The following is a 13,472-nucleotide window of genomic DNA, read 5'->3' as shown; positions in this document are numbered from 1 at the left end:
TACTCTGTGAAAGAACATACAGTAAATAGACTGAGAGCTCGGACCACACACCAAACTGATAGATAAATACTTAAGTAACAATTTTATACTTAAATACATTTTTTCATCAGCAGCTAGACCATGGACAGGTGACGGGCTACAGGCCCTCTTTTAAGCACAATCTTGTCATGACTAATGTGTTGAAATGGCCCAAGTTATTAAAAAAATAAATCACAGACACAGTGGCTGGAAGCCAGTTAAGAACACCAATACTCATGTGTAATTCCTCCATCAGATATTGGAGCACAAGTTAGTTTATTAAAGGCTCTGGAATAAATCTTCTTATCATTGAAGAAATTCATGATTACATTAAGAAGACATCTGTGATCACTGTAATCATCAATTATTCATAATATTTCTTGTATCATTACTACATCACCATATGCAGTTTTTATGTTGTCACTAGTGAGGGTAGAGCTATACTTACTGTTTTATATACTGCTTTAGTTTTATGTTAAATGGTGTAATGCTTAACATTAGCAGGCCATTTGAATTTGCATCTAAAGAAGGGTAATGTGTAGATGCCATATAAAAGCAGTGAAATAAAAAGCTAATTTACCATGAAATATTAGGGAATAGTCATACAATGTATCACTTCAAATTTTTATTTGTAGATAAGTAAACTACTTTTGTAAATGAGTTTGGTTAATTTTCTGGGACAAAAATGAACAGTTTGGCGAGAGCTAAAGAAAAGAGACAGACACAGAGGAGGAGCAATTACCTGGCTGGTCAGGCCAGCTGTGGAACTTAAATGAATGATCACAATGGAAACACCTGTGGCTGTACTGAGTCAGCCAGAGTCAGTTCCTTCATTTATCAGAATTCTTATAAGACTGCGATCAAGCTAGTGGCCATGAGGTGGACATTTGATGAAGTGCAAACAATAAAATGAGACACTGAGCCCTCCCTCCTGCTGGTATTCTATTCTGGCAGGAATGTGTCAGTGATTGCTCTTACATCGCACTTCAGCTGCAAAGTAGCGCCGGATCAAATAGATACTGAAACAAGCCAACCATGGCAGCTGATCAATTTAGGCTTCGAGAAAAACATCAGATACAAAATATAGTCTACTGTATAAAAGCGGTGGTGGAATCAATGTCAAATTCTTGTAAATAACTTTTCCTTTTTCTCATAACTGTCTTTCACTCAGTGCTACTTCACCTTGAAGTTTAATGTGACTTTCAGCCAAATGATGTATAGGTGCTATTCATTTGTAAAACCTTTAGGCCATTTGTAGCTGAAAAGTTCCTCAGTGTTCACATCTAATTTGAATTTTTTTAAAAAACATGTAAACTGTGCTACCAAAGGTGGTTTGTACAAAAAATAAAAAACTTCTAACTTTTTAACAATAAAAAAACAGAATATATGACTTGGACTAGTAGGCGTTTTTTTCCTCTCCATACAGCACTAAGCAACGGCCAGTACCACATGGGCTTGTTTTTCTACGTCACTTCCTGCGCGGCATTAACCGAATCAGCCAGCAACAGATGTTTCTCTGTCTTCGTTCGTTCAAATTCAATCATCTTTGATGTCTTTAGATAACATTATTATTCGTTCAGTCTGCAAAATGTGAATGCTCACTTAGTGTAGCGCCATTGTGACACTTCCGGTAAGGTTTTGTTGCTAAGTGTAACTATTAGCTTCATTAGCTGCTACCATTAGCAGGAATGAGTCAATAGTGCAGGTTTCTTCGGGTGCTTGCACACAGTGAACGAGACGCTGGATCCCATGGGTTTTTATGCATCGCTCATTAACAGGTAGCTGTTCGTAAAGGCTAACTCTGATTGGGATTAGTCTTAATCGGAATTTGAGCTAGTTATCGCTTGCTGTTACACAGCAACAGCCCCTCAATATGTCAAATCAGCTGACTGCGGAGCAGCAGCGAAAGATCGAGGAGAACAGACGGAAGGCTTTAGAGCGAAGAGCCCAAAGACTTGGACAGACTGTCAGCTGCAGCAAGCAGCCTTCAACAGTCTTCAAGGGCCCTTCCGAGCAAGCACAGCTCCATAAACAGGGCGTTTCCCAGGATCATGCTGTCACCTCTCACCACAGAGAAACCCTAGCCTCTGCACAAAAAAGGTTTGTTCCACCCTTTAGAAAAGAGTCCCAGAGCTCCAGTAACCAAATTCAACGACCAAACCATCCGGTGCTTTCTGGCACAAGCAATCAAATCATCCAGAATACTCTAACAAACTCTGCTTCGACCAGACAGGTGAGATTTGTGCTTAAACGTGCACTGTGTGAAGATGTGGGTCTTTCACATTGTAAGGCTTTGTGTCGTGTTTATTTGTAGATACAAGTCATTGGTCCACTTCCTCAGACAATTAACCAGCTGAACAGCACTGTCTCATATGGAGCAAGTGTTGGGGTTAAGTCAGCAAAGCCCAATGCCAACCTTACCACGAACAGCTCTGGAGGTGCAGTGAGCTCCTTCTACAAGCAAGCCAGTAAACCCACAGAAGCTCCTGCAGCACAGCTTCCCTCAAACACCACCACTTTGAACGCTGCACCTGCAAAAAAGCCTGCCATCTCTGTGAGGGGAAAGTGTGTGCCTCATACAGAGAACCGTTTCAGAGTAGAAGTGGGCTACCATGCAGAGCTCATCGCTGTTTTCAAATCCATACCCACGAGGAACTACGGTAAGTGTCTACCAGTGCAGCCTTAGGGAAAACTGTCACAAGGTACAATTTCAATTTGGGTTAACACTGTAACACGGTGTATTTCAAATGGAAACATATCAATTCTGTTGAGCCGTATCTTTTGTTTTATAACTGATTGTAGATGTTCTGTCAAAGGCAGCACAGAAATAGTAAAGCACTTGAAAGGATACATTCAATACAAAAAAATTGTAACTCACCGAGTATAAGACGGACAAGATGTCAAAAACTGCAATAGATTCTGTCTCTCATGTGTTCAATATATCTGCGTGTCAAACTTGAATCTAATCAACATGATTCTTTTTTTAGTAACCGGGATACCGCATTCTAGAATGTCATTATTTTCTGTAGGTTTTGTTTGGAAAAAATAACATCTTTTTCTCTGCTTTAGACCCTGCAACAAAGACATGGAACTTCAGTCTGGAGGACTATGAACAGCTATGTATGGGAATCAATATTTAAAAGAGCCACACAGGGAAACATTTCAGCTTATGCACTCTTTATTTGTCTTTTTTTCACCTCATGTCGCAGTGGAGCAGGCAGCTGCCATTGCCTCTGTGTCATTGAGGCCTCTGGAGGGGATGGAAGCGGTGGACTCTGCAGCAGCCACCATTCGACCCCGTGACGGTGCAGCACTGGTGGCGCTGCTGAAGCTGTGTAATGGCTGGCAGAAAGCTGGAGCTACTTTGCAGGGACAGTGCGTCCTGGTGTCTCCGACAAAGTTTGAGGTTGACATCCTTTACCACGCTGATGTCATTGCAGCGTTTAAGCAAATGCCGACAAAAAGCTATGGTAACAGAGGCTTCTTTTGATCTGTCATTTTGTAATTTCTTTAAAGGTTTCTGAGATGATAATCTTGTATAATTTTGTCTTGCTTATGTTGTAGACATGGGCACAAGAAAGTGGAGCTTTTCGCTCGAGGATTACAAGAGACTCAGTGAGAAAAAACACGATATCATCGTGTTCCTTTTTGTCGGTGTTTCATTTGCCATCTTGTCTGACCATGCTGTGTTCCATACTCAGTGGATCTCCTCAGTGGGATAGCAGCAGTGGAGGTGGAGCCTCTACCCAGGGCAGTGATCCAGGCTTTCTCTGCCAGGTTTGATGGGACTGGCGCCAGGTCTTTAGATGTCCCTGAGGCAGACCTCTCCAGCATCGACCCTACACTCACCTCCAGCCTCATGCCTTTCCAAAGAGAGGGAGTCAAGTAGGTGTCTCTGGGCAGCCAGTAGTGCTTTCTGCATGATGTAGCAAATGATTCGATGGCAGGTGACAATATGTCTTTTATAATATTCACAGCCTCGTTCAAATTAGGAGATACTTCTCACAATAAGTCGGTATTTGTGTGCCACTTTCTTAAAAAAGTTTTTACATGCCTGCAGCTTTGCAGTGGCGAAACAAGGCCGTCTCCTCCTGGCTGATGACATGGGCCTGGGTAAAACCGTGCAGGCCATCTGTATTGCAGCCTACTACAGGAGTGAGTGGCCTTTATTAGTGGTGGCTCCGTCATCTGTGCGATTCACCTGGGCTGAGGTAAAAATATTCAGCAAAATAATTCTATGATCATTGCTTTCTTTAATAATTGATTGCCTCAAAAAATACTGCTATTTATTAGATATGAAGGCGTATTCAAATGGCTGGTTTTATCTAATGAGAAGTCCAAGACGTTCTGGTATTCAATTTCATATGATCTCTAACAACAGAAAAGTGAAAACGGAGAACTTTTGACATGTGTTTTTGAATATTAACTGAGTGCTATCTTGTCAGTGGACCTAAAAATAAACAAGCTGTTGTTAAACATCTAATGATTATAATAGGCTCACCTTCTTTGTGTGCATTTGTTTAATAGCATGCAGTTGATATTTTAAGGTGGCAGCACCCTGATGTCCCCTCTTTACTTCTGCATTTTCAGTGCTTTCTAATTTCACACTTCATCTCAGGTATCCACTTGTTTGCCTCGTGTTTTGGCATCTGTTGTCAACACAAGTTCACAGACAAATGTGCAATAGCATTTTCTGAGGAGCTCATCTTGGCCTTGTCTCCACTGAAAAGATGGTGTTCTCTCTAAATAGATATCTTGGATCAAATGCAGTCCTCCAACCAGGAGTTGAAATCACAGAGAAGTTTAGTCACGGGATGTCGTCCCATTAAAGAGGACACTTACTTTGTCTGGCGGGGCTGTTATCTGCTCTGTTAGTCATGTGCTTTTGGCCAAATCTACGATGAAGCATGGGAGCTACACTTTAATGGTTTTAAACCAGGTTGACAAGCGAATGGCAAATGGTTAAGTGAGTTGTCAGGAACCTTTTTCGGTACAGTGGACATTAAGGGCACATTGTTACAGTAGTGAGCTTGAACTGTCAGTCATTAATAACAGCAAACCAGCTGTTAGTCTCAACATTTGAACTATAAATCACAGAAATGGGTGTAATCCCAGTGGTGGGAGTAAATTAATTCCAGACAAATAATGCTGTTTCTCTGAGATGTATTGTTTATATATTTTGCTAATATTCGTGCCTTTAGGCCTTCGGACGCTGGCTTCCCTCTCTGCCTCCCGACAGCATCAACGTGGTGGTAAAGGCCAAAGACAGTCTGCGATCTGGTTTGGTCAACATCATCAGCTATGACTTGCTGAACAGGATGGACAAGCAGCACCCAGCAAACCCCTTCAAAGTTCTCATCATGGTGAGCTATTGATAAAGCAGGTCTCCTTCCAGTTCATGTTTATTTTCTGATTTTGATGCCCTCATTTTAAATTATGTCTGTTCATTTGTGAGTTTTTCCAAATTTCTCTTTAAAGGCGGGGTAGGGGATCTTTTTCTGGAACATTTTTTTTACATATTGCTTGAAATACTCTTCACACCCCCATTGCAACCAATTAATTAAAAGTTTTGACACAAATATGAAAAGTTTTAGTGGCCTCTAGAACGTACAATCTAGGAAAAACAGTATCCAATCATTGTGAACGGACCGTCCACAATGATTTGGATTCTGATGCCGTCTATCAAACTGCAATCTGCCCCCCCCTCCCCCTCCTTCCCCCTGTGCGCGTACCCTGCTCCGTGAACGAAGCTTGGCAGGAAGCTACACAAGAGCCAGCTTGGCTAGCACCTAGCATTATTAAACGTATAGTTAGCATAAACTAAATACTAAATACTAAATACTAAATACTAAATACGGCAACGATCGATGCTTGCTGTCAGAACAGCGCTCGTGCACCTTCGTGCTCGTTCATGTACTCTAGAGGCGTGCCTTCGGGGGGAAAGTGAAGAAAAGGGTTGGGACTTTTTACCGGTGTATTTTCAAAATGCAGCTTCGCTGGACTCAAAATCCAGGATCTCCTACCCTACCTTTAAATGCCTGATTTTTATTTTTTTATTTTTATTTATTTATTTATTTATTTTTAAACTACGTTTCTGGTATTCTGTGCAGGATGAGTCTCATTTTCTGAAAAACATGAAGACTGCTCGTTGTAAAGCAGCCTTGCCGCTGCTGAAGGTAATGATGAGAATGTATTATTTGTTGCTGTACAAATGATTGCACACATTGAGGTTGCACTCAAGCAAACGGAACTGTTGAATCTACTGATTCAGGGTAAATTAGATGCAAAAAGTTTTAATGGGATTTTTTTTTTTTGTCTTTCTCTGTATTAGACAGAAAGGTTTGTTTTGTGTGTACGGCATATGAATATTGAGTGGAAAACATTGTTGTACGTGGCGCATCAACAGCGGTCTGATCGGAGGCATTTAATCTTCTATCCTCAGGCAGCAAAGAGGGTGATTCTTCTGTCTGGAACCCCAGCAATGTCCAGACCCTGTGAGCTCTACACCCAGATTCTGGCTGTCAAGCCTACACTTTTCCCTCGTCTCCATGAGTTTGCGATGCGCTACTGTGATGCCAGAGAGGTATCTTGCTTCTGAGGAATCTTCCTCTCTTCAAGTGTGATGCTTAATGGCACTGAGTTGTAAGTGCCTGTGATTGCAGGACATTTTCAAGCACAGCGGACGCCTTTTAAGTGTGTGTTAAGCAGACATTTATTCATGTGCTTCGCTTGCACTGAATAGTTACAGTTCTTTCAGGAGGATATCTTGTATGTGCATTAGGGCGGGAAAATCTGACACTAGCATTCTGAGGGTAAAATTATTGTTCTATAAAGCCTGTGGCTGTATCAGTTCAGTGTGTACTCTTTTAGCCGTTGGGTGTAAAAGTGACAGCAGAATCCATTTGCTTTCTTTTATCGCTCTGCTGTGGCCACTTGAAGGAGCTCTTAAAGGAGCCATCTGGACTTGTCTCATTAAGGAAACAAAGTTTATGTTAAAATTCCATGTTATGTTCCAAAAAAGCCTTTTTTTGCACGATATATCAATACGTTTGGCTCATTTTACCACATCCTGGCATGTTATCACCATTTGTCCATCAATGGAAAAGTGTGACACCATTAGCTGGACTGTATTTTGCATCGTTTGCATAAGTTTGCAGGTGTGTCCTGGTGCATGCTGATGAAGTAAAGAAGACGGGGATGTACAGAAAAACTGCTTCATTAGAGGTCAAAGCCTCTGCTGGGAATGTTTTAAATACTTTGGAGGATCAAGTAGGAAACGTGCTACATGGTTTAAAAGACACTTGCGGCATTTTTTCCCACCATGAAAGATGATATTGGATTGAAATTTACGTTGAACTCTTTCTGTGTGTTATATCCCATCAGTCTATTACTCCTTCCCATCATCATTATTTTTAATTCCCTCCTCTGCCTCGATCCCCTGCAGAGTACTTGGGGCTGGGACTACTCGGGCTCATCAAATCTTGGCGAGCTGAAGCTCCTCTTGGAGGAGTGTTTGATGTTGCGCCGCCTCAAATCTGAAGTCCTCTCCCAGCTTCCTTCTAAACAGCGCAAGGTGGTCACAGTGACCATAGATGGGATCAACACCCGCACGAAAGCTGCTCTCTCAGCCGCAGCCAAGATGTTGGCCAAGGATCATCGCAGTGTAAGTCATCAGTTACATATAACCCTGGTTTCCAGGAATTGATATTTTCTTTAGTTTCAATGTGAACAAAATGCTCAAATCACCTCGAGCATTGAAGAAATGATTCCACTTTTTTTCCCCCACTATTTGCATGTGCTTCCATATCTAATATGTATTACAGCATTTCCTCAAAGTCATATTGAAAGAAGTAAAATATCCCAAAGATTCTGCCAGTTCATTCCTGATGCAGTAAGACCGACACGGAAAATGTGTTTCATGAATTACCTGAAACTGTACCACTGTAAGATGTTTCCTAATAGTATGCAAAATAACTTTCCACTATCAAAAGGTGCTGAATTGACCTTCTTAAAAGGGGGGGTATGTCAGGAGATAAAGTGTCGGTATTTCAAAGGGAAGGTTGCTGATTTAATCCCCCAACATCCCCAGTCGACTTGCCAAAGCAGCTTTGGGCAAGTTACTGAACTCCACATGGCCCTCAGTGCGTATCTCACTTGAAAGTTTCCTTGGATAAAAGTGTCTGCTTAATAAGTGTAATAACGATTATGATGATGCTAATAAATACTGGCTAGCCTAACCTTTTTGATAAAAGGCATAGCTGCAGCAACAATATATCTGCACCCTTAGGGATTGAGACTCCATGTGATGTCATGGAAATCTTTCAAGACTTTGGATTGATAAAAAGTATTTGTAAAAGTAGATTTAGATACTATTGGTTTGAATTATATCACGGGAAAATCTGGACGTTTTCATAAATTTTGTTTTGATAGCTTTTTATTTTATTTAAGTACATATTCACTATGAAGATGATATGTTTTATGCGCAGACTCTCTTTTTAGGGTAATCACATCCCAATTAGAAAGTATTTAGGAACTACGACTTTTTAATTTGAACTCTTTAGCCCTTTAAACACAATCAATCTTCTTAAAGAATGAAGAAATGCTAAAAGGATAGCTTACAGCTGTCAATGAAATGCTGTTGGATTTAGTCATCTAATTTTATTTGTGCTCCTAAAAGAAAAAAAGAAGGTTCGACCTATTTAAGAGCTGAAAACCTTTCCTCAACTAAGACGTGAATGACGTCAAATTGAACACGATAGTCTGTATTTTATGCCCATATTCATTATATAACTGCAATTTCAATATGATTTGGTAAGATGCTAAATAAACAAACAAGCCTACCTAAAATTGTCTAAATATTTCCAGGCCTAATTGTTTGTTCCTAAAATGCTCCAGTATGTACTGCTCAGAATCAAAGCTCTGTGACTAAAACGGCAGCACGATTAATATTTAGTTTCGCTGAAATCAGAATCAACCACTCGGAATACTCCCGCCCGGCCTTTTATTTCTCTCTGATGCGAGTGAGTCGCTGAGTGTGAATGTGCTAAAAATCCCACTGCTCATCAGAGTAATGGCAGTCCTATCAAATCATCAAACACAGTCTGCTGTCAGTTCTTATGTTGTGGTGTTCCTTATCGCTTTTTTAGAAAAAAGAGGAGAAGGAGGCTTTGCTCGTTTTTTACAACCACACTGCTGAAGCCAAGCTACAAGCCATTATGTAAGTACAAACCCTCTAATGATGGAGATCAGTTAGCCGAAACAGCTTACGCTTGATGGGTACGAAGATTAAAATCTAAAGTGAATCGTTTGTGAGAATGTTGCGACTGAATTTGATTTAACAGAACCTAAATGCTTCATATAAGGAGTGAATATGTCTTTGTCTTTCTTTGGAATAATCCTGTGTGTTGTTCTGTTCTTGTCAGGGAGTACATCACAGACATGCTGGAGTGTGGGAGGGAGAAGTTTCTCGTGTTTGCCCATCACAAGTTGGTCTTGGATCACATCACCGCTGAACTGGTTAAAAAGGTCAGATATACCCACAATAAACCGTTCATGGGGCTTCAATCAGATCAGAGTACCGTTTTTCCTCTTTCAGCCAATAACTGTTGATTCCATCGTTTATGGCAGTTAAAGTCAGGAATGTCATCTGTAGCTGCTTGGAACAAGTGTGGCCAGGACTGTGCACATTTTTAACTACTAGGACTTACCGTCATAAGTTTCATGCTGTTTCATAAGAAGAATGATTGGTTAGCTTCGATTCATCTCGATTCACCTCCTTAAAATGATTATTTTTAACGTGTTGGTTTTTGAGAAAGGTTGAAAGTTGGCCGCCATTTCTCCCAACAGAGTGTCAGCTTCATCCGTATTGATGGGACGACGCCATCGGCGGAGCGACAGCAGCTGTGTGACAAGTTTCAGTACTCGACCAAGAGCTGTGTGGCTGTTCTGTCCATCACCGCAGCTAACATGGGCATCACCCTGCACTCTGCAGACCTGGTGATCTTTGCTGAGCTTTTCTGGAACCCTGGGGTAAGCCATGGGAGTTACCTCTGCAAAAAAAAAAATTCTCTGCCCTCATTGTCGTTACAATCTTCACCAGAACTCGCCGTATTACTGTTTTTGATTCCAGCCGCGAGTTTTAACTTCTTTTAGCTCCAACTTGTGATTTAGGCCACATATTTATGACAGGGTTGAGACTCATCTGAATGTACATCCTTCCGGTGGCATCAAACATCTTGAATGCTTAAATAATTTGGTATCCTCTGGTCTCATGAGCGTATAATATCTGGTAGCACTTTAGCCATTAGATTTGTATAAACCAGTACAATATATATTACAGTTTTTCATGTTTATTGATTTAGATGCCACAAAAAACTGATAAATGCTGCTTGAAAAACATCATTGGGTAATGAATTTTGTGAATCTCTGGATTTCTGCTGCAGGGCAGGAAAATGGAGGACAAAGACGGATGATGAAGCCCTTTTGTCACTAAAAATAAAAAAAGACTCAAAGGAAATGGGGGGGGAAAAAGGATATCCCATAGACATAGACTTTGACATATTTGGACAAGCTAACGATCGAGTCTTTCTGAAAGAGTCACTTTTAATAAAGGTGGTGTACTTGAACAGAATGACTGGAAACTTAAGCTTTCTCCATTAATCATAACAAAAACGATCGATAAGTGTAAGAACGTTCGGTGGGAAAAGTAATTACATCCTTTGCTCCAGAAGCTAGTATTGACCCCTTTTGCAGAAATAAGTTCTTGTCTGCATTTTGCCTGGTGGTATAATTGCTCACTGGTCAACTATTGGGCAGCAGAGGCTTTCTCCTGGCAGACATCCAATGCAGGTCAAGTGAGTGCAGTGCTCCTAATTTAAGAAGTTTACGCTGCAACACCAACAGTGGCAAGAATTTCCTGCAGATGCTGTGGTGAAAATGAAAGGTTCTTGGAGACTTGTTTTTGTATCGGTGCTCTACTTACAGGCTGAACTTGCAAAGTGGTATGTCCTGGATTAAGTAGCAGTCATTTAAAATCTACCCCACATTTAGAGATCTTTTTCAGTCCTATTCAAACTTTTTAGATGCATAGGCATCAACAATCTTTTTTTTTTTTTAAAGCCCTCCCTCAAAGCTCTTTAGATTCTGGCATGAAGACACTTCAGCATTAAAGAGAAAATCTAAAAGTTTTAAGACAACTTCAACCAGGCTCTTCCTGAGGAAGGTTCTAATCACTGGTGCTTAATCTGAAACTAATTCTACTTTCATGCATTTGTAGGTGTGATCCATGTAGGGGTTCATTTACCATGTGATACTGATTTGTTCTTTTTTTTTTTTTTTTATTGGAATCACGAGAATGACAAAATGTCAATATCATCTGTCATTTTATTTAAAGGTGGGGTAGGGGATCTTTTTCTGAAACATTTTTTTACATATTGCTTGAAATACTCTTCACATCCCCATTGCAACCAATTAATTAAAAGTTTTGACACAAATATGAAAAGTTTTAGTGGCCTCTAGAACGTACAATCTAGGAAAAACAGTATCCAATCATTGTGAACGGACCGTTCACAATGATTGGATACTGATGCCGTCTATCAAACTGCAATCTGCTCCTCCCTCCCCCTCCTTCCCCCCGTGCGCGTACCCTGCTCCGTGAACGAAGCTTGGCAGGAAGCTAAACTAGAGCCAGCTTGGCTAGCACCTAGCATTATTAAACGTATAGTTAGCATAAACTAAATACTAAATACGGCAATGATCGATGCTTGCTGTCAGAACAGCGCTCGTGCACCTTCGTGCTCGTGCGCGTTCATGTACTCTAGAGGCGTGCCTTCGGGGGGAAAGTGAAGAAAAGGGTTGGGACTTTTTACCTGTGTATTTTCAAAATGCAGCTTCGCTGGACTCAAAATCCAGGATCTCCTACCCTACCTTTAAGTGTCAATATAAGCAGTCTCAAAGAAGATCAAGTGAAATTATGTTGGAAAATCAACTTCCACAGAGTTTTTTCTGTCACTCCAGCTGTTGGTTTATGATGGCGATCTTCTCCATTGGTTTAGTGGAGAAACATCCCAGAAACAGATCATTTTATGTGGTCTGACCCCGTGTGTGTGAGAGGAGGCTGTCTAATAGTGGCAGGTAAAACGAAGCATTCAAAATCTGGAGTGTAAGAATGAAACAAATCCAGGAAAAATGCTTCAGTTTGTTCTGAACACTCTATGGACCTATGACTCATGGGCTGGTACCCGCAGCTTCACTTCTTACAAAGAAATGATGCTTTTATTTCAGCCGTCGCCAGATGAATTGCAATCTTGCAATGAAAAGCCTTTCATTTTATAAATAATTTTTCCTTGAGTAGTTTTCAGAGCATAGTAAGGGCAGGAAACACGTCAGTAGAGTAAAACAATCACATTCTGTTTTTCTGCAGATTCTCATTCAGGCAGAGGACAGGGTTCATCGTATCGGACAAACCAGCAATGTGAACATTCACTACCTGGTAGCTAAGAGAACTGCTGATGACCATCTGTGGTACGTGTCAATCAGGCGGAAATGATGAATGACTAAACTGCAGAGACTGTTACTGATATTCTCTTTTTTCCATATTGATCAGTGTTCCTCTTTTCTCAGCCACTGAACCAAAACCGAAGCAGAAAGGGGGCAACTGACTGATATGCAAATTGTGACAAACATGAAATTGAACCTTGTCTGCCATAATGAAATACTTTATTCATGTAATGACCCAGGCCAATGATCCAGGCGAAAATGAATGTGCTGGAGAAAGTGGGTCTGTCTGAGTCAAACCTCTCAGATAACGCTGTGAACGCCAGCTTCCACTCAAAGGTAAACGCTGCGTAGATCTAATTCTGGCAAATGTTTTAGAGTTTAATTTACATGCATTTCATACGGGAAACGCATGCACAGTGAGTTTAGCCATTTCTGCTGAGATTCAAGTCTTTATTCTGAGCATTTGGATTTGTCCAGGACTCTAACCAGAGGAGCATCATGGAGATGTTCCAGAGATCTTTCTCTGCAGATGACGTCACGGACGAAGCCATCTTAATGGAGGCTGCAAACGACTGGGAGGACACTCCGCCTGAAAACACGCCTGCTCAGTACCACGACACCAAGGCCGTCAGTCAGGGCCCCAGCAAAAAGAGCCTGAAAGACTGTTTCAGCAGATAACTCTAAAAGTGTTGCATTAAGAAATGTTATGTGTCATAATTTTGGTTTGTTTATTGAGCCTCGACCTATTTTTAAATTGTCAGCACATCATGACAGAATCCGGTTAACAAATACTTAAAAGTTACTTTGATAGAAGGTGAAAAATGCCCCAGTATATGTCTTTGCTAATAAAAGAAGGTAAATAAATGTGTCTGAAGTAAGCTTGGGGTGAATGTGCTGACTGAATGTAAACTTAAGGTTTCTTGAAATGGTTACTGCAGTTCAAACAGAAACTGCTT

At 40.9% G+C, this 13,472-nt stretch overlaps 1 protein-coding gene across 1 annotated transcript; it reads left to right on the top strand.

Moving 5' to 3' along the window:
* The first annotated feature begins 1,503 nt into the window (after positions 1–1,503).
* Positions 1,504–13,380, top strand: smarcal1 (SWI/SNF related, matrix associated, actin dependent regulator of chromatin, subfamily a-like 1). Its single transcript, XM_075479792.1, has 17 exons — positions 1,504–2,251; positions 2,333–2,678; positions 3,088–3,138; positions 3,228–3,488; positions 3,583–3,633; positions 3,720–3,903; positions 4,079–4,229; positions 5,220–5,381; positions 6,129–6,194; positions 6,461–6,601; positions 7,463–7,681; positions 9,165–9,235; positions 9,441–9,543; positions 9,865–10,047; positions 12,440–12,540; positions 12,756–12,852; positions 12,994–13,380. Exons 1-17 carry the CDS (start codon positions 1,892–1,894, stop codon positions 13,192–13,194), a joined length of 2,748 nt encoding a protein of 915 aa, XP_075335907.1. The 5' UTR covers positions 1,504–1,891; the 3' UTR covers positions 13,195–13,380.
* The last annotated feature ends 92 nt before the right edge of the window (positions 13,381–13,472 follow it).

The sequence above is a fragment of the Odontesthes bonariensis genome, chromosome 12 (assembly GCF_027942865.1).
Source record: "Odontesthes bonariensis isolate fOdoBon6 chromosome 12, fOdoBon6.hap1, whole genome shotgun sequence".
Lineage (NCBI taxonomy): Eukaryota > Metazoa > Chordata > Actinopteri > Atheriniformes > Atherinopsidae > Odontesthes > Odontesthes bonariensis.
This window is presented reverse-complemented; position numbering and strand designations above follow the sequence as displayed.

Bases quoted from the DNA above. Each gene is read 5' to 3' on its own strand.
- smarcal1 (XM_075479792.1), top strand. From the start codon at position 1,892: ATGTCAAATCAGCTGACTGCGGAGCAGCAGCGAAAGATCGAGGAGAAC. The intron at 3,139-3,227 runs GTATGGGAATCA...CTCATGTCGCAG, and splicing joins GGAGGACTATGAACAGCTAT to TGGAGCAGGCAGCTGCCATT. The intron at 10,048-12,439 runs GTAAGCCATGGG...GTTTTTCTGCAG, and splicing joins AGCTTTTCTGGAACCCTGGG to ATTCTCATTCAGGCAGAGGA.